This window comes from Tenrec ecaudatus, chromosome 10, assembly GCF_050624435.1.
Source record: "Tenrec ecaudatus isolate mTenEca1 chromosome 10, mTenEca1.hap1, whole genome shotgun sequence".
Taxonomy (NCBI): domain Eukaryota; kingdom Metazoa; phylum Chordata; class Mammalia; order Afrosoricida; family Tenrecidae; genus Tenrec; species Tenrec ecaudatus.
Genome location: NC_134539.1, coordinates 76469812 through 76493082, shown reverse-complemented (window position 1 = coordinate 76493082; position 23271 = coordinate 76469812). Strand labels below are relative to the sequence as shown.

Below are 23271 nucleotides of genomic sequence, written 5' to 3'. Positions count from 1 at the left end.
CCCCATCTGCGCTCTGTCCTGCGCGGGGCAACAAGTAGAAATCTGGTGGCCCAGGGACGGCAACAGGGGCCTGAGTCCCCCTCCGCCCGCCCGGGACCTGGCCACCCTTTCCGATCGCCCTAGCCTTGTGGTCTCCCGGCCAGTTACTCTCAGCCCATGGGCCTGTCTCCTTCTTTCCAGAATCGTGTTGGGGGCGGGGGGGAGAGGCTGGGGTGTGTGAACAGAGGCTCGGTGGCGAGGATGACCTCTGAAGATCTGCGGCCAATTGATTTGTTCCGCCCGGAGCTGGGGCCGCGTGAATGGGGGCCCCAGCGGCTGCAGAGGCAGCCACGGCGGGGATAAAGATGTTCTCCCCACTAGGGGGAGGGGGCGCGGGGCGGGAAGCGGGGCCATTCACTCCTGGCCTGGCCCCTCGGGAAGCCGAGCGGGAGAAAGGGGGCCGGGGCCTATTCAAGCTCTACGAGCTGCCCACAATGGACGGATATACTGGGGGCCTCTCTATTAACGCCCATGAATATTAAAGAGCTCTCGGAGCCTGAGTCTGCGGGCGCCTAGGGGGCCGGCGCCTGCTAGCTAGGGCCGGTGGCAGGCTGGACAGAGGAAGGGGCAAGGAGCGCACATTCCGCTCCTGAACTCCAGTGCAAAACGCACCCGGGACCCACAACCTGCATGCAACTCCCCCCTCTCCATCCCAGTGAGCGCAGAAAACTTGCGCCCCAATTCCAATGGACCGGAGACTAGGGTGCTTCCCATGAATGTCCTTTCCTTGGAGTGTTGTCGGGATGTGTCTGCCTCCCAGGCCAGAAGGACAAACTTCGAGAATGCAGTGGAGACGCCCGCGGGGCGCACAAGCGGTTCTAGGCTCTCTTTCTACTCCACCCAGCAGCCCTGTGGCATCTGGAATCAGGGAGGGGAGGGCACCGTCTAAACACTGCGCCACAGGGTAAAGGGACTGTTTCTCCTTAGGGGGAGACTGAACATTGGCGAAATCCGTGGGGCTTTAGGGGCAAGTGGCCTGATCCTAAGACAGACAAATGGAGAAGAAATCTCAATTCATAACGTTCAATCCAAACCACTGTACGGGCAGGTAAACTGAGGCCCGGAGAGGTGAAGGGAAGTCCCATAGACACACAGCAGTCCCATTGCCGCTCCGGCCTCCCGTGGCGCCGAGGTGGGCTCCGAGCTTGGCTGAAGATCACTGGCCTCCTGGCTGCTCGCCCGGATGGAGTCTCTTCCGATCGGTGCTATCCGCCTCTTCAGCGAGCCTTGGGAGAAACCAGGAGTCGAGCGCCGCCGGCGAGGCTGCCGGGGCCCGCAGCCATCGGACTGCGTACGTCCCCTCTAGAGCGTGCCCCCAGCCCTGGCGCCAGTCACCGACAGCTGCGCGGGCACGGCGGTTCGGGCGCCCACCGGGCTGTATGCGCTCGCTGCTCCGCAGCGCTGCCCTCTGCTGGTGCCGGGCCCGACGGTCGGGCCTTCAGCCGCGGACAGCGGCCCGAGCGTCCGCGTGGCGTCGACATCCTAATGCCGCCTTTGAATGCTGGCGGTGGCGGCGGGCGCCTGGTCCCGACACCCAGACGCTAGCCCTGAGATGGGAACCGGTGCGCAGGGTCTCGGATCCGTGGCCGTCAGGCGGAAAGCTGACTTCGCATGGGAAGGGACTCTTTGCCCAGGCCAGTGGGTTCACTAGTTGGGAAGCCAGGCGGCAGGCCCTTGGTTCCAGGCCCCACACTGAGGAAAAGGCCTGGGGACTAAGATCTACTCTGAGCCTCCCACGCCCGCCTGCAGATCCCGAAAACCTGAGCCTCCCGGTCAGGATCCTCCCGAGGGGGAGGGGCCGAAGATCTGGCAGGTGTCCCATCTCTCTCTCTCTCTCTTTCACACACACACATACACACACACACACACACACACACAGTGTCCCGCTGCCGCCGGAGCAATGCTCTTCCTGCCGTGCTGGGCATGGCATCTCTAGAAAGGGTCTCCATGTCAGGCACTCTAACAGCTGTGCCTAGGACCCTCCTGGCAGACTTTCTACCAGAGGGCGATGTAGACGGAGAGGAGAGAAAGGGCGAGGGAAAGAGGACAGGGACACAGGAAGCGAAAGAGAGTTAGGAGTCTAGAAGGAAACTGTGGGCACAGGTGTGGCCCTCCCTAGGTCGCGACTGTGCCAGAAGCCACGAGGCCCTGCCCCAAGCAAGCCCCGTAGCAGCTTCACTCGGCCAGGAAATGCTAGAAGGTTCTGAGTGTTCGCTGGGGAACGGGTCCCCCAACACACACACACACACACACACACACACACACACCCACACCACAAATAAGGTGTAACCCCCAAGAAAACATTTTCTACTAAACAACTGGCAACCAATGCGGATCCCAGTCCGCTCTTTCCACCTGTGACCTAGATCCGTGGGGCCCGGAGTCTGCCAACAGCCAAGCCGTTCGGGGCGGGCCACAGCCCCGACGGCGGCTGCAGTCCCAGGCTGGCAGCGGGGCAGCATGCCAACCTGGAGGGGATTAGCGCGGTGTGGCCCGGCCCGTTTGAAGCGAAGCGTCTGTTACTGAGGCATCCTCTGCGCAGGAGGTCCGCGCAGCCCAATGGAGTGGCTGCGGGCTCCGGGGCGCCCTCCGCAGCCTGGGGCGTAGAGGACAGCGGAGCCCAGCCAGGCGGGGAGTGCGCGAGCCAGGCTGGACCAGGCAAAGCCCCGAAGGTGAATGCAGACCTCACTGACATGGCCTGGGGTGCGCGCAGGGGCACACCAGGGCCCAAGCCAGTCGTCCCCTCTTGCCTCGTGGAGGCCCTACAGCCTGCCGAGCCCCCCACCTTGGCTTGGTGCCTTCCTCTCCTCACCAAGGGCTGAGCCTCGCTTCCCACGGGGAGAGGAGGAGGAGTGGGGAGGAAGGGCCGGGAGGGGCCGGGAGGGGAGGAGAAGGTACCGAACTGCCCGCGCGCCCCCGCCCCTCGCGCTCCGGAGGCGAAGGCTGCTGGAGCCCGGCTGGGTACAACAAGTCTGTCCTCCGACGTCAGGGGGTCATTAATAACCAATTAGGAGGGTCACTGCGGCTCCTATAAAAGGCACTGAGATTTTGCCAAGGGGGAAAACCGTCCGGGCTGGGTGTGCGAGAGGCGAGCGCGCGTCCCAGAGCCCTGCGCAGCCGTCCCTCCGCAGCCGGCCACCCTCCTCCCACCCTCTCGGCAACCCCGCACCCGCCTCCGCCTCCACCCAGGGCTCTCTCGCCCTCCGCACCGCCTCTGGCATCCCCGCGGGCTTCTCCAGCTCTCTGCCTCTCTCCCCGTCGTTCGCTCTCCTCCCAGCCACCCCCTCTCCTCCCGCTCCCTCCCGCCTCGTCCTCCCCCGGCGCCTCTTCCTGCTCCTCCTCGCTCGCAGCCCTCTCCTCTCCACATCTCCCTTCTCGCCCGCCACAGCCCCGCGTCGGCGCGCGCGGCCTGCCGTCCGTCTCCAGGCGCCCGCCAGCCCCGGGCCGCCCATGATGGGCTCCGTGCTCCCGGCTGAGGCCCTGGTGCTCAAGACGGGGCTGAAGGCCCCGGGGCTGGCGCTGGCCGAGGTCATCACCTCCGACATCCTGCACAGCTTCCTGTACGGACGCTGGCGCAACGTCCTGGGCGAGCAGCTCTTCGAGGACAAGAGCCACCACGCCAGTCCCAAGACGGCCTTCACAGCGGAGGTCCTGGCGCAATCGTTCTCAGGAGGTGAGCCTTGCCCTTGGGGCCCACCCGTCACCCCACCCCGAGCCCTGGCCCGACCGAAGTCACCACACCAGAGGGAGCAGGGACCTTGGGGCTCTTGGCCTCCCGCCCTGACGCACCCAGAGCCTCAGTTTCCCTGGATGTCAGCAGTCCAGGCCGGCCATGCCGTATCCGCCCCCCCCCCCACCAGCCCCACCCCACCGCGCTCCGCGAAGCTGGAAGAAGGGAGCCGCGCGAGTCCAGGACGCCCGGCCCCGGAGTCCCCCTCTGACAGCCCCTCCCCCGCCTTTAGAGCCAGCGGGTTCCCGGCATTTAAAGCCTTACTAGGCGTGTAATAGCAGTTGACTCAAAAAGAAGGGGTTTTAAATTCATTTAGTTAACTTGGGCTTGACCCGCGAAAGTTCCCACTTAAACCAGGAACTTTAAAAGGCAGCGGGGGCTGGGGCGGGGGCGGGCGGGCGGGCGGGCAGCCCCGGGAGAAAAAGCCGAGCAGAGAGCGAGCGAGAGAAAGAGGGAGCGAGAAAAGTTTCTTTTCTTTAAGACGTCTCAAGTTCTTATTCCTCATTCATCAACCCGCAAACAATATCTTTCCCCAGCGCCGGCATCTCTGCGCGTCGCCCTCTCTTCCTCCTTCACGATTTCTGTTCCTCTCCTAATTTACCGTGAAGACTAATTCCACTTCCATTCACGCTATGTCAACCATCTAATCCCCCTTTTTGTAAGGAGAATTCCTCGGCCCCTTTTAAACAAGTCCCCTCCGCAGTGGGCTGCAATTTACTGCTACAGCATTCTTCCAGGGCTAATGAATTTAGAATTAGCAATTTCTTTCGAATGGAGCGAATGAATGCGATCACTTTAACAGCGTGACAAATTGCCGGCCGCGCCGCAATGGACACCGTTTAACCCCCTCTTTCAGCCGGCCCGCTCGCCGGGTATTTTCCCAGGTAGCTTAGAAGGAAACCTTGTAAGACAAGAAGGCCGCCTCTGTGGGCCTCGCCGCTTCCACCCTCGCTGCTCAGCCTGGGCGGGGGTCCCGGGGGCGAGGGGGTGGGGGGGCGCCTGGGCTCTTCTCCGCCCAGAGAGGCCACTGCAGGGCTCGTCCGAGCCGGACACCACCCTATCTGGCACCCGGGAGCCCAGGCTCACTGACTGCTGCGGAGGCCAATCCCCGAGCCCCGCGGCTGCAGTCCCCGCACTGCGGGCAAAGGACGGGCGAGTCCTTGCTGCCCAGAACCTCACCTGTGAGCGCAGCCCACGCCCAGAGGTCCTGGAAGCCTAGCCCCGTTGGAGGCCTGGGCGCAGAGGCGAACTCTGGCGCTCCGGGGGGGCCCCCCCCGCAGCGAGCTCTCTGCACCGCCTTGCCTTCCGCGCATCACATACCCCATCCCTCCACCTTCCCCCATCCCCCCAGATCTGTTCCTGGAGCTGTCAACCCACCCGAATAAGCCGGGCCTCCCAGAACCAAAAAGAAACCAGAGCCCCTGTCTGCGTCCCGGGTCCCCCGCCAGCAGCCTGAGTCGACCGGGATTCGGGAGGCTCAGTGGGCGCCTAGGGCCTGTGGGCAGCACACGCACGGGGTTGGCGGCCGTCACCTCCGCCGAAGTTTCTCCATTTATAAAACGACGCCTTCAATCGACTCGGCTCCTTTTAAACTTTTTAGCGTCTGTGTCTGGGCGCGCGCCTAGAGATTGAGTCTAGAAACAAACATCTAGAAACGATTCCCAACGCCCCACCTAAATTTGGAGAGCGCAGAGGGTCTACGAGATGCAAACGCCCCAGCCGCGCTGCCCCCCAACACACATAGAGCGGAGGACCCATTTAGGGTTGGCAGGGTAGGGCAGGACAGGGCAGCGCGGCCTGAACCGGGAAGTCTCGCCCCTTGCTAGCCTCGGTCTCTGACTGCGTCCCTTGCCTCCGCGGCCACAGAGGTGCAGAAGCTGTCCAGCCTGGTGCTGCCGGCCGAGGTGATCATCGCGCAAAGTTCCATCCCGGGCGAGGGCCTGGGCATCTTCTCCAAGACCTGGATCAAGGCGGGCACCGAGATGGGCCCTTTCACGGGCCGCGTCATCGCCCCGGAGCACGTGGACATCTGCAAGAACAACAATCTCATGTGGGAGGTACAGGCCCGCTGGGGGAGAGGGCGGCGCGAACCGGCCGCAGCAAAAGGGCGGCGGCTCACCGCTGGGACCGCGGGCTTCGGCGGCCAGGCAGCGTAGCTGTCCCGGGAGCCAGCCAGAGCGGCAGACGCTATACCCGCGGGAGGCCGGACACTCATACCTTGCACGCCCAAGCCCTGGAGTTCGCCCCACATAGAGGCTCCCCCCAAACCTTGCGCTTTGGGATAACGTTCCCCCATGCCACTTAAACCTCAAGCAAATCTGGGCCTGGACATAGTCCTGTTCAGAAAAATCTGGCCTTCCTTCCACAAGCCTGTCAGCAGGACAACTTTTAGCCCCACTTCACAGGCAGGGCACGCTGAGACGCTGAGAGGCAGGTTTCCCTGCTGTGAGCTGGCACCACCAGACACCCAACCAACCGCATTCATCCATGCCTCCCCTGGACTCTCCCTAATTAGATCCCATCTCCTTATTCTCCTTAGCCCCTTCCCCTGCTCCCCCATCAGAGTAGATCCCCCAGGTGAGGTCAAGGAAACTAACCTTTCAGCTAGTTAGAGGAGCAGGAGAACAGAAACAGGGCCAGACAGCCCAGAGGCCTCTCCCGCCCCACTTTCTCCTCCCTGGGAGGTCTGGGGCCAGTGGTTGCCTTCTCCTGGCTATTGTTGGGTTAGGAAGTCGGGGTGTGGTGTTGCCTCTGGCCCTGGCAGCTCCCACAAAAGGGGTGAAGTGTGGCCAAGAGAAGATTGGGCCTGTCTTCCTTGCCAGGTTCTCAGGTCCCCTCTGAGGTTCTAGCCAGTTCTCCCCCTGCTCTGAGCCTGGACACATTCCCCCTGGGGTGGGGGAGAGAAGTAGCTGGAGGCCACTTAGCCTAGCCAAGGGTCCTTTGGAGGCCCATTTCTGTATCAGGGAGGACACGGCCGCAGGAATACATCATGGTCAGCTTGTGGGGCTCTCTGGACGGATTCAGACAAGTCCCCTCTCTTCTGTGAGCCCCCTCCCCCAGCTGGAAAACAGAGCTGATACTAGTTCTATTCACTTCCTAGGGCTGTTTCAAGGATGTTAGAAAGGGTGTATTAGGATGCACCCAGCAGGGGACTGGGCCCAGACCATGGGCAGCGCATGTGGACCCAGCCCTGCCTTACCTGGTCCCCATTCTACCTGCACCCAGGTGTTCAATGAGGACGGCACGGTGCGCTACTTCATTGATGCCAGCCAGGAGGACCACCGAAGCTGGATGACTTACATCAAGTGTGCCCGCAATGAACAGGAACAGAACCTGGAGGTGGTCCAGATTGGCACCAGCATCTTCTATAAGGCCATCGAGGTGAGCGCAGGTGGGGATTGTGTGTGTGTGTGTGTGTGTGTGTGTGTGTGTGTGTGTCCCCATGTGGACATAGAAATGAGAGATCCAAAGGCCTTGATTCTGTGGGCCCTGCCCATGGGGCTTCCTAGACTATGGCTCCTGTGGGAAGCTCCCGGCTGGTGATCAGAAAGGATGTAATTTTTGCTATTATGAGAGTCACGGGCCTCGATGGTGAGGTCCTTGGATGTCTGCCGAGGGTGACGTGGGTTTCAAAGGTCACAAAGCACCGGAGGCTGGGGTGCACGAAGGCAACCCAGGGAAAGCATTTGGGTGGGGGGCGGGAGGGGGAGAGAGAGAGAGAGAGAGAGAGAGAGAGAGAGAGAGAGAGAGAGAGAGAACACTGACCCTTCTGCACCCATGACACTGAGGTAATGACATAGTCAAAACCTTCCTTCCCTGTGTCAGACGTCTTCTAGAGTCCAGGATAACTAATCTGATGGTTTAGGAGAGAGAGAGAGAGAGACAGGCAGACAGAGGGAGACACACACAGATAGACAGAGTTCTGCGGAGAACTCTGCGGTTATGTGCGGTTTACAGACAGGACAACTGAGTCTCACTTGGCAGCTGGACGATGGAAGGACTTTTCCAGAGCACCCAGGAGAGGCTTAGTGCTCACATGTGTGAGCCTTCTCAGTGAGAGAAAGGCTGAGGGCAGGCTACTTCCTACCAAGAAGTGGGCCTGAGGGTTCAGACAGACCTGGCCTGGGAGGGCTTCAACCATGGGCAGAGGCAGGGTAGGATGGAGCAGGGGGAAATGCGGGGGCAGAGGCAAAAAAAGCAGGTGCCTGAGGACCAGCTGCCCTGAATTCTCTAGTCGAAGAATTATGCTCCCACCACTCCCTCTGGTCCTGCTCCATGCAGTGAGCCTGCGAGAGCTGTGAGGTGCCCTGGAGGAGCAGGGCCTGAGGAGGGATTTCCTTCTTCCATGGCCTTTTTTGTCCCTGGAATGCAGAGTCTCAGGCTCTTTCTGGCCACCATGGAGCCTAGGGCGGAGGCTCACCCTACCCCTGGACTTAGGTTTATTCCTGAATGACCAGACCACGGGGAATTTCCCTAGGATGGTGGTGGAAAGGGCTTTGTCTGAGCCCTGATGTGGCTGGGGAGCAGGGGGGCAGTACTGGGGGGGGGTGGGCAGGCAGGAATGGAGGGTAAGGAAAAGGCAAGGGAGCTGAGAAGCGAGAGGTGAGACAATGTGAGATAGGAGTGAGTTTGACCCAAGCCCACGGTAGGGATGGCTTCTGTGGCCTACTGACCAGGCCACCACTCTAGGGGATCATCACCGCCAGATAGCTTAGAATGGCAACAGGTGCACCTGAACCCCGCTTCTTTGATCCTTATCCCCCACTTCATACACACACACATTTGAGTAATCCTTCCAGCCATCCTAACACAGATGAAATGGGGGACACATGCTCAGGCCACATACCTCTCTCTCTCTCTCTCTCTCTCTCACACACACACACACACACACACACACACACACACACCGAGGAGGAGACAGACTCCGAATGCCTACATCCTTTTGACAAGAGAGCATCCAAATGGGCAGACGAGGGTGCCTGGACCTCAGCTCTCCGTGCAGGTCACACCAAACCAAAAGCCGATCCAGAAGCCCACAGGCAGAGGGAAAGGTGGTTACGGACTATCTCCAAGGAGGTTCTGGCTGGTTAAGAGTCACAAATGAAAAAAGGCTTGTTATTTCATCAGAAATAAAGCTGACAAAAGAAGATCCAGGAACAACTCTATGTGAGATGTGCAATGGCATACATATTTCTACACATGTACATTTATTTCCTGATATAGAGTTATCCGTGTGGCTATAATATCACCAATCTGGCTATGAATGCTTTGATAGAATTAGTAGACCTACCCAGAAGGACCACATGCCAATGTTGGAGTGCGAGATCAGGCATCACAAACTAGCACCCTTTTTTCTTTTAATAAACCGAGTTGGGCACGTTTTTCTTGGTGGCGGTGTTCTCAGACCTACCTGGGTCTGTCAGGGTGCTGGAGTTCACATGCCAGGCAAACTGTGTGTCCAGTGTGTGCGGCCACCCGTGTGGCCGGTCCAAGGCTCAGAGCACCAGCAGAAGACACCGCTGCTCCCCTAGATGGCTCTCTAGATGGCTGTGAACTAAATCAGCCATTTTCTGTGTGTGCCTCTGTATGCGTGTGCATGCACATGAGTGTGTGTGTGCGCTGTGTGCAGGTGAAGCAAGGAGAGGGACAATTCAGTGATCTGTCTTCTTAGACTCAGGACTGTTACTTATATCTCATAACTATCACCTATTGCTTGCCAAAAATTGGGAACCCATCTATTGCTGTCCAGTGGATTCTGACTCACGGGGACCCCATAGGACAGAGTGGATTGCCCCCGCAGGGTCTCTGAGACTAGAAATCTCTGTAAGGAACAGACAGGGGGTTGGAATCGCTGCTCCCGCCTTGCAGTTAGTGGCTTGACCTACTGTGTCACCAGGGCTCCTGAAAGGGGAGAAGGAACATCTTTCTTCCAGAGGCAGCGTATTCTATTGACGCACTAAAAGATGCCCACAAATACAAAAGAGCATCGCTCCCAAAGAGACAAAGGTACTGTCCTTCTGTGGAGACTCTCCAGGCAGGCTTTGCAGCAGGCTGAGTCAATTGAAGCTCGCTTGGTCCCAGGTGCTGAAAACGTCCTGTGCAGAGAGTGCTCAGCCGGATGGCTGGCACTTAATAAATGGATGCAGAATACTGAATGCCTGAGAGTCTTCCTGCAGGTGATTGGGGGCTGACTTGAAAGGGGAGCGCACAGGGACCCAGCTCTGCCGGGATAAAGGTCTCCCCAGACCTTGTCTGACTTTTAAAAACCAACGTGAGAAAAGGATCTAGCCATAATGTATTCAAGCTTTGGATTTCATAATCGGGAGGACTATTCTGAGAGATGCTCTCTTCTCGATTCTTGGCAAGTTGCTGGGTCCTGATTGGACATGCCGGTTTTCTTCCCTCTGCTTTGCCTTCCTCCGTATACTCTCCTCTGAGCTGGCGTATCGGGGGGTTACAGCTGAGGCTCCCTGGTTATAAATAATAAGCAACATTAGTATTGTGGAACACACACCAGGCTAAGACCCTTGGCTACTTTTATTTTTAAACAAGAAAACCGCCTCAGCCCCTTTAGGTACTTTCTGTGAGGGTCCCCATTGGCCTGACGAGGAAACCACGGTGGAAAGAGATCCATTGTTGAACTGTGATTGGAACGTCGGCCTCTCTGACCCCCAAGCTGGATCTCTTGAGCACCTCGCCATGTGGCCTCCCTTGCCAATATCTATTTGTTGGAGCTCTATTAATTGCTATGTCAGGACATCTGTGATACAATGGAAATTGATGTCCGCCCAGATGACGCTGAGATCCTCCTAGTAGAGGGTTGCTGTACCACTCAGGGGTGGCCTCTGGGCCCCCAGGGAGCATGTTCCATCGTGTGACATGAATTTATATTAGGAAAACAAACCAGTCTCCCTCCCCCCAATCCATTTTCAATGTCTAATAAAAACCCCGAAAGCAAGGCGGGACAGAACGGCTGGGCTGATGGGGAAGGTGAAGAAACAGGAGTTGAGCCATCGTGGCATGGATAACTGGCGCACTCATGTTCTCCAGAGTGTTGGTGGCATGGATAGTCTGGGGGCAGACCTGGCTCCTTTGGGAACTGCTTTGTGGGTCCTGAGCACCCCCTGCTCCCGCACAAACAATGCTGATGAGCCCCTGGAAAGAGCTCAGCCAGCTGGGCCTGGGTGCAGGCTGTGAAGAAACGGTGCTTATGAGGGGACGTGGTGTGGCTGTTGTCAGCATTTAAGCAGTCGGCTGGTAGGACTGAGGCAGTCTCCGATGGTAGCGCTAGGATGTGTCAGGGAGAAAACTAGGTTCTCTGGGGCTTGATCACAGTGCTGTCTGAATGTGGGGTGTCTGGAGGGAGAGACCAGGAGTCAGGGCGAGAGCCTGTCAGGGTTCTGAAAGGCTGAGGGAGGCTCCTGATCCTGGGGACAGTGGTCCCCAGTTCTGTGCAAGCCACCTTCTCTGATGCAGGTTCAAGAGCCTGTGACTCCTGGCTGCCTGCGGCTAGGCGCGCTACTCAAGTCCAGTAGCTTCTTCACAGATTTTTATTTTTTATTTTTTTCAGATTTTTATTTTTAAAAACAAACAAAAACATGTTGATTTTTAACAAAAGTAATGTACCCTTCTCCTCCTCCTTTCTTCTTCTTCAAAAGTTGGACATATCCTACAGAAAATGAAATGCCTCTGTCTATCACACCGTTGTCCATGAACTTGAAATCAGCATTAAATAAAAAGGTCTCAACATGGCAAAGCCTTCTAGGGGAAAATGCACAGGAAACCCGTGACAGCGGCTGGGCAGGCAGAGCAGGGGGAGGGTTACTTCTCCTTAAATGCCCTCTGACATCATTACACGTTTTTGTCCGTGTGCTTGCATCACTGGCTTCATTTTGGAAATTAGTAAAATGTGTTTGAGTGTGGTAGAAAATTGGCTCGTAAATAATGTAGCTCACTCTCATGCTGAAACGGCCACCACGGAAGCTCTTGCCTGGAAAAGAGCCTTCCAAAGAGCCACTCTGAATCATAAGAGCCAGGGTGTGTGGTTCCAGATGTTCTTGACTCTGATCCCCATTCGGCAAGATTACAATGATTGTGATTCAAAGCATCTCGATGCTTAGCAATAATGGCTATGGTTGGTTAAAAGGAAAAGGCTGGTGTTGATTTAGACGTTCTACTTAGACCTCCAGTCTGGACGTCAAGGTTAAGGTCTGGCCGTCAAGGTCAAGGACAACATGCATCTTCACTTCTGACCCTCACCTCCCACAGCTGACCCGTGGGGAGAAGGTTCCTCTCCCAGGGGTAGATAGAGCCCGGAATCCACCTACTGCCCCTGGAGAGTGGCTGCTGTCCTTTGGGCATTCGGGGATCAACCTGGGCTTTTGTTAGACACCAAAGACAAAGCCCCAGCCAGCCTGCAACCCGTGGGAACGTGTCCACCAGCGACCTGCTGCCAGCTTCTCTGAGAGGTGGGGTGTCTAGATGAGGGGTGCCCTGGAGCAGGGAGAGACCAGAGGTCCAGACTTGAGGTATCCCCCCAAGTTATTATTATTATTTTATGACAAGTACTGCTGGGTACCAATTGTGTAAAGAGCTTCACGTGGGAGGCCCTGCTGAACCCAACAAGTACTGGGAGAGACAGGAGTCATGGAGCTGTCTTCATTTTACTCTTGAGGAAACTGAGGCACAATGATAAGAGGCAGCTTGTACAAAGCCACAATAGACTCTGCAAGTGGGGCTCCTGAGTGAACCCCGACCTGGCTGACTCCAGGCCCTAAGTCAGAACCCTCTCTGGCGCCATCCCCTGAAGGAGGGTAGTCCTACCATCACGGGGGGCGGGGGGGGCGGGGGGTCGGGGTAGAAGAACCCCAGGCATTAAATGTCTGCTTTCTTCTCAGAACTGAAGCCAGAGTGTGGGTCTGTGCTGGAGGTGGCTTACAATCGGTCTTAGAGTCGTGCTCCCCAACCCCTTTGTTAGAGGGGACAAGGTCAGGGGGGTGAAGTGACTTGCTGAGGTCAGTCAAGGTCCATCTCGACATCTTGTGCCAATAGAGCTTCCTTCACAATGGATTTCTCTTTCAGAATCTGAGGTCTAGCCTCGACTTTTCTAGGAGGTTCGCAGAAAACACACCGTTCTCTGCTCCTTTCCAGCACGGGCCCCCAGCTCTGCACTGTTCGCTCCCTTTATGGCAGCCAGGACTATGCGTGACCAGAGGGGTCCCAGGGGCATTCCCTGCCATGCCAGATTCTGCCTGCTTTCACTGGGGGCTGAGGAAGGACACGTGGCTGGCCCACAGTTGAGCTCCCATCCCACCATGTTGCCGGGGTGCCTTCTGCCTGCCCTCTAGCTCACCAGACCCCAAGCCTTTCTGTGCTCCCCTCAGGCTGGGGCTTTGGGTGAGCAGGGGGCTGGTGAGGTGCAGGAGGATGGGGTCACTGAGGGTCTTTTTCAGGACCTGTTTTCTTTCTCCCATGCCCTCCTCTCGTGACCTTTCCAGGCTGAGTGAGTTCTCTGTGCAGTTCAGACCGTCTTCTTGGCTCTGGCCAGGCTGAGATTCTTGCAGAGGAGGGGAGGTGTGGTGACCAGATAGGCTTCTGCGTGTGGGAGGGCTCTACAGTCCAGAATGGACCTAAGGGAACGGGAGCTCCTCGGGCCGGGGAATAGAAGCCCTTTTGGGCTTCAGAGAAGACAGAACCTAACAAGAAAACCCGGCTGCCATTTCCTGTGGTTGCCCAGCTCCCTGCACGTAGAGCAGTGTGTCCCCAGGGCTGTGCTGAAGCCAGCTCTTCTGGATCTAGGCTTTAGGGTGGCGATGGGATGTCCCCTCTCCTTGGCTCTGCCTGGTCTGGGCCTGAAGATTCTCTTCTCAGGATGTGTAACTGATCTTCACTGGCTGCAGTTCCCCAGGGGTTCCCTGAAGAGTGGGGCTTATGGTCGGTCAGACTGCCTTCCCTCTGTGATCACTTCCGACCCACAGCCTTCGTGTCTTCCCTGGGGCAGCTCCTTACCGGAGAAGAGCAGAGCCCCTGTCCTGCCACTCAGAGACTTAGGACAAGGGGACACGGATTTTGAGTGCTCCCCCATATTTCCTGAGGTGGGAGGTATTCACCAACCAAAAGGTTCGTTTGTTTTGTTTTCTTTTTAGCATTTGCGATATGCTAGAAGGAGCCGTAGTGTACTGCGGGTTATACAGAGAACTACGAACCACAAGTTCAATGATTCAAAGCTACCAACCCCTCCTCAGGAGAAAAATGAGGTTGTCTGCTCACTCCCATAAGGATTGAGAGCCTTGGAGCCCCCAGAGAGCAGCTCCAATCTATCCTCTGGGGTCCCTATGAGTCAGAATGCCATGATGGTAGTGCGCTTGGTGTGGCTGGATGCCTGCCTGCATGAACTCTGTGATGGATAGAAAGGAGCGTGCTCGGTATGGTGCTTTGGATGAGAGAGGTTTCCGGAACATTATTAGGCAGGTTGTGCTGCCAAATGTGCCCCAGAGTGACCCACAGCCCAGGCTCTTTGCAAACAGCCGGTTCAGCCTTGCGCCCTGAGGCATTGCTGACTCCGGGATCCCTCAGTAAGATGAGATGCTTTCTAGCCACTCATCTTCTGCTGCTTCCGCAGGGTGCAGGGCTTTGTTGCTGTCCGCTTGGAGATCCTGGGGTGGCTCTGGGGGGCTAGGGTGGAAGTGAGGAGGCATCCTGGGCAGGGAGAGGAGGACGCAGCAGCAGAATATCTATTCCAAAGGCCTCTGAGATGCTCATCGGAGATGCTCAGGGGAAACAGACCCTGAGGCGGCTTTCTCAGGAGCCCTGGTGGTGCCACGCAGTAAGCAGTGGGTCACTCCTCACCCAAACGCTGCCCTTTGCATTCACCAACCAATAAGCAAGAGAATGATGGGGTAGTCAGCTTCAGACAGTGTAAGACATGGCAAAATAATAATTTATAAATTATCAAGGGTTCGTGAGGGGGGGGAGAGGGGGAAATATGAGGAGCTGATACCAAGGGCTCAAGTAGAAAGCAAATGTTTTGAGAATGACTAGGGCAACAAATGTACAAATGTGCTTGACACAATGGATGGATGTATGTATTGTGATAAGAGTTGTATGAGCCCCCAATAAAATGATTTTTAAAAGAAAAAAAGAGATCTATAGCCTTAGAAATCCTCTGGCACAGTTCTGTGCCATGGGGTCACTGGGAGTCAGAATCAACCTGGCTGGCAGCAGGTTTAGCTGGCTTGGTGGCTTTCTCAGGGCAGAGGCTGGACTCATATCTTCAAGGCAGGAGTCAGGCATGACAGCAGACCCCTGACTCTCACTCCTGGCCACTGCCTCCCTGATCTCTCCTCTTGCCTTTGTTCTGGCAGATGATCCCTCCTGACCAAGAGCTGCTGGTGTGGTATGGGAACTCGCATAACACCTTCCTGGGGATCCCCGGGGTGCCCGGCCTGGAGGAGGAGCAGAAAAAGAACAAGCATGGTAGGTAGTCCTCACCAGACCTTGATGACAAAGGGTCCATGGAGGCTCTCAGGCTCTGGTGCCCCTGCTCCAGCCTCTGACCTCAGCAAACAGATGGGACCTACTGGTCGGAGGAGGTTGATTCCCCTAGAGCCTGTCACCATGATTCCTGCATGGCTGAAAAGTCCTGCTTCCTGGACAGATGGACTGCCCTGGGGACAGATAGGGGAAGAGGGGAGACACCAGAGAGGTAGCAGGGCCTAGAAAGGCAGGAGGAGCAAGGGACTGGGCAGGGGAGGCGACACTGGAGTGCTTGTTCCACTGTGCAATCTTGTGAATGACTTTGTACCTCGGTTTCCCCAAAGGAAGGAAAGCGGCTGGAAAAGATAGCCTCTACATTCCCTTCCAGCTCTGATAACATATACATCTCACTGCAATGTGTGCTTGGCACACAGGCGCTGCTCAGCAGAAACCGGATAAAGGGGAGGGGTAAAGGGAGGGGCTCTGTCCATCTTAGCTACCATTTGCACAGGTCCAAAAGCTTGCCAAATACTGGCCACAGTTTCTAGCTATCAGGTCACAGAGCCCTCACAAAAATCCTTGCGATGCTAGCTTCTAGAGAGGATGAACAGGAGGCTCACCATTCCTTGCTGAGCCCATGCCTGAGGAGCTAATGTTTTGCTAACACGATTTCCAATTCTTACAAATTTCAGTGAGGAATCTTAGGTGCAGTTCTCTGGTCTTTAGTTTGCACTCAGTCAACATTTGTGGGAGAGATACACACACACACACACACACAATTTGGAGGACAGCTATCATAATAGCTTCTCTTTACTGAAGTCCTCTAACACCCAGGCATTCCCCAGGCATAGGCAAGTCATGTGACCAGCTTCCTACAGAGTAAGCCTTCCTGGGTGCGACTGCTTATGATCTTCTGGAATAGCCTGGTAGGTAGAATTAGCGGCCCGTTTAACAACGGATGAGAACACTGAAGTTCAGTGGTCACCTCTCGGAGGTCACTTATTTGGTACCAACTCTGCCCCAACCACAGCCCTTCGCTGCCCTTCCCATGCCTCTGCCAGCGCCCCGAGCAATCCATCCATTAACCTTTCCTCAACGGGAGACAGGCTGGGTGCCCGGAGCGCAGCGTGTGCGTGCGGGGACAGGGCCGTCTGGCTGGTGGCAACGGCTCTAACTGGGCTGCTCTCTCTGTCTTTCCTTTGCTCGTCTGCCCCCCTCTCCCCGTCCTGCCCCGGCCTCCCCGATCCCCTGGGGCCCGGCCCGCGCGCCCAGAGGACTTCCACCCGGCGGACTCGGCGGCGGGCACGGCGGGGCGCATGCGCTGTGTCATCTGCCACCGCGGCTTCAACTCGCGCAGCAACCTGCGCTCGCACATGCGCATCCACACGCTGGACAAGCCTTTCGTGTGCCGTTTCTGCAACCGCCGCTTCAGCCAGTCGTCCACGCTGCGCAACCATGTGCGCCTGCACACGGGCGAGCGCCCCTACAAGTGCCAGGTGTGCCAGAGCGCCTACTCGCAGCTGGCTGGCCTGCGCGCCCACCAGAAGAGCGCGCGCCACCGGCCGCCCAGCGCCGCGCTGCAGGCGCACTCGCCCGCGCTGCCCGCGCCGCACGCGCACGCGCCCGCTCTTGCCGCCGCCGCGGCCGCGCACCACCTGCCGGCCATGGTGCTGTGAGCGCCGCGCACGCGCACGCGCGCCCCGCCCAGGGGCCCCGGCCTCCCCGCCCCGAGGGGCTCGGCGCCGGAGCCAGGGCCCGGGGCTGCGTGCCCGCCGCGCGGCCGTGGGGCCCGGCGCTGCAGGGGAGCCGCGGACGTGATGCCCCGGGCACGTTCTTTGCCCCGTTTTGCAGATAAGGACCCTGAGGGGCGACGCCCCTTTCCCAGGCCGCCCAGCGGACGCAGCTGGCCACCCCTTCCCGGAGGCCGCCCCACCCCACGTCTCCTTCTTTCTGTCCAGCCGGTCGCCCGGGTCGGGTGGGCATTCTCCTCGTTGGTGTCAGCAGAGAGGGGCTTGGAGTCCTCCGATCCTCCCTCCTCCGGATGGGAGGCCTTGGGCACGAGGGTGGCGGGCTAGGGAAACTGCTCCACGGGCGCCTCCTGCCTGCCTCCTGGGACCGGTGTCCTGCAGCGTCGGGAGTCACGGACTTGACCTAGAGAGTCGTGGGGGGGAGGGGTGCGTGCTGAAGTGGACCAGAAGAACCCCACCCAGCGAGACTTGGGGCTGTTCTCCCCGAAACCTTGCTCCCTGAGGATCAAGGAGGCACGAGCAAGTTGAAGGTGGCGGTAACACATAAATCCACTGGCGGGACTCTGGGCACGGCCACGACCCCTTCTAGGCCGCAGTTTCCCCATCTGTAAAATGAGTTGGACCAAAGCCGTCCTCCTTCAGCCCTGACTTCTTGCTTAGGAAAGAGATGGCTTCCCTCTATATGGCTTCTTTAGGCCACAGGCCAAGACTAGGCCAAGACTGCCCACCCCCGTGTCCTCCCTCGAGGCTACCTGGCTTTTCCTGGTCTACTGGAAAACACAAGCTTCCAGAGGGTTTCCCGACCCACCTGCCCACCTGCCCACCTGATCTTCCCTTCCCCCAAACTTCAGCCTTTCGCGCCCTCTGGTGTCGTCTCTCCCACTTTGCAGTCACTTACCGGAATCTCTTGTAGGGCGTTTTTGTAAAATAAACTATAATAATAAGAACGAAAAGTATAAAATGTATAGAGTTTTCAAGAAAGTGTGTTCTACTTCCCCAAAATGGTCACTTTAACTTTGTAAATATTTATCTAAAATGATATTTACGAAACTGTGATATATATTATTTGATTGTATATGTATAACTGTAAATACATTTGTACCTCTTATATTCTAAAATAAAAACTACTTGGAGCATTTATCTCTTCTCCTGGTGACGGGCGAACACTTTTGTGTATGTGAAAATGAAATTTAGACAGGGCCTAGAAGCTGGAGACAGCTGCCTTTGAAAGTTACCCTTGTGGTTGGTCCCAGGGAAAATTTCATGGAGGTTGACCCCAGTGCCTAGCAACGGGGTGCCTCAGAAGAAGGGCTGATTCCTTCTGGTTCCCAGCTCTTACTTTACTTCCCCCAAATGTTTATATTTCATTGCCATGGCCAATTGTAAGACGGCCAGGCAGCCCCTGAGGGCAGGCCAGTGGGCTGCCCAATGCCTAACCTCTCGGAGCACACCAGGCACCAGCCCCTCCTTGAGGGTCAGCAAGGAAGGAAGGGTCAAGGGGCTTCGCTGTCCACAAAAGGCCAGCGTCCTAATCTCCTCTGTAGGAGTCCTAGTCCAAGGTGGAGTTATGCAGCTGGCATGCGAATTCACACCTGGGCCTGCACACTTGTCGGTCACGAGGCTGTCACTCAGAGCCCACTGGGTGGGCACGCTTCCAGGCAGGCTTCTCGTGGCTACTATATCTGTGTGCATCCTCCTGCGGGAGTGTGGGAGCACATTCACACTCACACCCTGCAGACTGTTGTGTGTTCCCGCTTGTACACACACACAGGCCATCTCCATTTAGAGAGCCTGACGTGTGTGTGTGTGTGTGTGTGTGTATTCCCAATCCATCCTTTTCGGTGGGAGCAAGCCATCCACTCTACCCTGGGGCACAGGCAGGAAGTGCCTGGGTCTCCTGCAGCTCCAGGCTCCATCTGGGGGTTGTTTCCTTCTCAGGGCTGGGAATGGTGACCAAGTCTTTCTTCTTGTCCTCCTGCCTCCTATCATGAACTTTGCATCTCCTTTAAAAAATACCTATATGACTTTAACACTTTCACGGTGAATCAGGTGAAAGTTGACAAGGCAAATCAGAGTTTACATTCAACAGTTGATCTGTATCCTGATTCGATGCATACACTGCCCTCCCCTCCCTATACCGCCGCTCATCCCCCTTCCCTGCGTGGTCCATTTCCATTCTCTGCTTCTCATTTAAAAAAATAGAAATGGCCAAACTTTCCTCATAGATGTACTTATTTGGTAGATTTTTTTTTAACTTGGGCAAAGTGCAATAACAGCACTGAGCATACTGACCATATTCACGATGTTTTACCGTACAGGTCAGTGGTGTTGAGTGCGTTCACAACCCGGTGCCACTGCCCCCGCTGTCTATTTCCAAATCTTCGTGATCATCCCAAAGAGAAAGTTACAACGCGGCAGCTCTGCGTTAGCCACTGCCTGCTGCCCCACCTTGCTTCCTCTCTCTAGTGCATTTGTCTGTGCCCTGCTCTTCCATCTCACCAGGAGGCTTCCAATGGCTTCAGTGGCCGCTAACGCTGCCCTCCATCCACTGAACCCACCACCTCGGCCTCTCGGCCAGCGGCCAAAAGTTCCCTTCTCTGAGGAGGAGCATGGGTGAGGAGGGAAAACACCGTTCTGGCCCACACACCAGGCCTCCCAGGAGTAAGGGACAATGCTGGCTTTCTGAAGAAGAACTGCAGGAGCCAGACGTCAGAGAAATCTGTAGGGCCCTTTAGCAAAAATCAAACTCACTTGCCAAGGTAAATTCTGTGAAGTCACAGCTGACACAAGGGCCACAAGATGGGCTCCAGAACCCGCCTGCTGGCAGTGAGTTGTAATTGCAGACATCTAATGTGCCCGCTGACCAGCTTAGCTTTTACAGATGTGTGCCAGGACCTGAGCGAGACACTGGGAATTCAAGGATGAACAAACAGGGCTAGTGGTCTTAGAGAGGGTAACTCCCATCTTGGTGGAAGCCTGTCACGAGAGCCTTACCCCTTACCTTACTGGCATTTCCAGCACAGTCCTTCACACACACACACACACACACACACACACACACACACACACTGCCCCCATGCCAGCTTTCTCAAGTGGGCCTTTCCTGTACAAAGACATGTGAATACAATCACTGCTTTTTGTGGGCCATCCCTGGCTTAGAGATTTAGATGCTTGCATTGCCCTGCTGGCAGAGTGGTGACCAGTTGAACAGCTAACTGCAAGGTCAGCAGTTCAAAACCATCAGCCACTCCCATAAAGAGTGAGTCTCAGAAACTCACAAGGGCAGGTCTCCCCTGTCCTGCAGGATCGTAAGGAGCCAGTGAGCTTGGTTTGGTTGACTTTTTATTCCAAGGAGCCTGCCAATAGCCTCGGGGGGCCGACCTTCTTTCTGACATCCATTTGAAGAATAAGAACACCGAGGCACAGAGAAGGCAAGTCGTTTGCCCGTGTCACTTAGCTGGGGAGTGGCAAGAGGAGGCGTCTGACTCGGGGGCACACCACCTTCCCATTTGGTCCATAGATTCAGGCCTACGGACAGTAGGCACTCCCACAGGAAGGCTGTGGCTTTGTAAAACTCACTTATTCATTCTCGTGGCTGTCTGTAGATGCCTTGGGCCTTTCTGGGTACAGTAACATGCCATTTGTGATGAAAGAGAACTTGAGGGCTTTCTAACTTGGATTGTTTTGGCCCCTGGTCATGGACTGGTACCTTCAGGAGGAGGAGGACAGTGGGGCTGGATTCAGATCCCAGCTCTGCGACTCACCACTTGCTACTGTGGGCAAGTCAATTAGTATTTCTAAGTCTCAATCCTTCGTATGGGCAATGGGAGGATCTTAGCTTCCAAGGACAGTATGGGGTTAAACGAGACACTGCATTTAATTGAACAAAGTGCCTGACACAGAACCTGGCCCGGAGTAAGTGCTCAATCGATGGAAGCAGTCGGCACGGTGCGTTAGACATTGGGCTGCTACCAAGGTTAGCAGTTCAAACCCATCAGCCTCTCTAAGGGCCGTCTGCTCCCAGAAAGTCTAGGAAACCCCCTAGAGAGTAGCTGTGAGTCAGAACTGACTCGGTGGGAGTGGGTTCGTTTTGTGATGAGAGTTAACACTTTGGCGGGTCTAAGGGGTTGTAGCCCCTCCAACAAGCCAGCAGAAGCAGCTATGCATCCCTTCTCCCCCTTGGATTTCGTAAATGGATGAATACTTAGCCTAAGTTTTCAGTTTCAAGAAAGAAAGGGAACTTGGGGCCGGCCGGCCGGCCGGGAGAGTGGGTCTGTGAGTGGTTGATAAGATCTGTGGCAGAGAATTAGATAGCCGCCATCCAAGCCCACTGGACACCTGTTTTGGAAGACAGGTCCCCACTCTTGAGCTCTAGGCTAGAGTAGGCTGCCTCAAGGCAGACACGGTCTGTGGGTGGAATTCTAAATTGGTGCACAGATAGACTAGGTGCTCAGTGCGCCTGAACACCCACAGCCGGAATTCCGCACGTGTTCTCTCTGCTCTGGCTTTTTGGAAAAGAATTCAGTATTCTTTTTAAAAATTATTTTTAACTCTTTCTTGGTGAATTGGGTGAAGATGGACAGAGCAGGTCATCATTTTTACATGCAGTCCTTCATACACATTTTGCTTTGACTCATCCATCGCTTGCTTGTCTGACTTCTTCTCCAGGTCCCGTTTCCATTCCTACTTCTTCCCTGACCCTCTTGAACTCTGTCCTTGGGGAAGTGCCGCCCTTTGGATCATCCATGTTGATTATTCTAACAGGGGTGGTGGGCAGTCCTACCAGTCTTGGGGGTCAGACTGGGTCTTGGGGTCCCACCAGTCTCCATCTGACCAGGAAGCGGATCTCTTTTATCATTTTGAGTCTTGGTCCACATTTTTCTTTCACTCTCGCCAAGACCTTCTTATGTGATCCTTTTCAGAGCAACTGGTAGTGTTAGGTACCATTCAAAAAACAATGTTCTTTAACATGTGTTTTGTTTTTTAACCCCCTTTCTTTTTGGTTTTTGTTATCAGAAAATTTGGCATTTTTATTTATTGAAATTTTATAACCAGAAAATAAGAATAGAAGAAAAATGAAAGCCACCCATGAAACCAACCTCCTGCCATGCTGTCAGTACTGACTCCTAATGCTCCTGTAGGACAGGGAGCCCTGCCCCTGTGAGTTTCCGAGACGTCACTCTTTACAGAAGTAGAAAGTTCTGTCTTCCTCCCATGGAGCCGCTGGGAGTTCAAACTGCTGACCTTGTGGATGGCAACCTAACGCATCACCACTGCATCATCGGGGCTTCTTAATTAGCTGAACTAGCGACTCCTGTCATTTTTTTTTAAATTTTTTTATTTTAACAATTTATTGGGGCTGATACAATTCTTTTCACAGTTCATACATATACATACATCAATTGTATAAAGCACATCTGTACAGTCTTTGCCCTAATCATTTTTTTCTCTTTTCTTCTTTTACATTTTATTAGGGACTCAAACAACTCTTACCACAATCCATACATATACATACATCAATTGTATAAAGCACATCCATACATTCCCTGCCCCAATCATTCTCAAGGCATTTGCTCTCCACTTAAGCCCCTTGCATCAGGTCCTCTTTTTTTCCCCGCCCCCTCCCTCCCCAATCCCCCCTCCCTCATGTGCCCTTGGTAATTTATACATCGTTATTTTGTCATATCTTGCCCTATCCGGAGTCTCCCTTCCCCCCTTCTCTGCTGTCACTCTCCCAGGGAAGAGGTCACATGTGGATCCTTGTAATCAGTTCCCCCTTTCCAACCCACTCACCCTCCACTCTCCCAGCATCATCCCTCACACCCTTGGTCCTGAAGGTATCATCCACCCTGGATTCCCTGTACCTCCAACCCTCATATGTACCAGTGTACAGCCTCTGTCCTATCCAGCCCTGCAAGGTAGAATTCGGATCATGGTAGTTGGGGGGAGGAAGCATCCAGGATCTGGGGGAAAGCTGTGTTCTTCATCGATACTACCTCACACCCTAATTAACCCATCTCCTCTCCTAAACCCCTCTATGAGGGGATCTCCATTGGCCGACACTTGGGCCTTGGGTCTCCACTCTGCACTTCCCCCTTCATTTAATATGATATATATATACATATATACACATACATATATACATATACACATATATACACATACATACACACACTTATATCTTTTTTTTTTCATGATGCCTTATACCTGGTCCCTTGGGCACCTCGTGATCGCACTGGCCGGTGTGCTTCTTCCATGTGGGCTTATTTGCTTCTGAGC

At 55.5% G+C, this 23271-nt stretch overlaps 1 protein-coding gene across 1 annotated transcript; it reads left to right on the top strand.

Moving 5' to 3' along the window:
* The first annotated feature begins 3489 nt into the window (after positions 1-3489).
* On the top strand, positions 3490-16920 carry PRDM12 (PR/SET domain 12). The gene is made up of 5 exons (XM_075559092.1): positions 3490-3712; positions 5636-5826; positions 6995-7150; positions 15133-15244; positions 16517-16920. Exons 1-5 carry the CDS (start codon positions 3490-3492, stop codon positions 16918-16920), a joined length of 1086 nt encoding a protein of 361 aa, XP_075415207.1.
* The last annotated feature ends 6351 nt before the right edge of the window (positions 16921-23271 follow it).

Coding starts and splice junctions, on each gene's coding strand:
- PRDM12 (XM_075559092.1), top strand. CDS start 3,490: ATGATGGGCTCCGTGCTCCCGGCTGAGGCCCTGGTGCTCAAGACGGGG. Junction 3,713..5,635: donor GGCGCAATCGTTCTCAGGAG/GTGAGCCTTGCC, acceptor CCGCGGCCACAG/AGGTGCAGAAGCTGTCCAGC. Junction 7,151..15,132: donor TCTTCTATAAGGCCATCGAG/GTGAGCGCAGGT, acceptor TTGTTCTGGCAG/ATGATCCCTCCTGACCAAGA.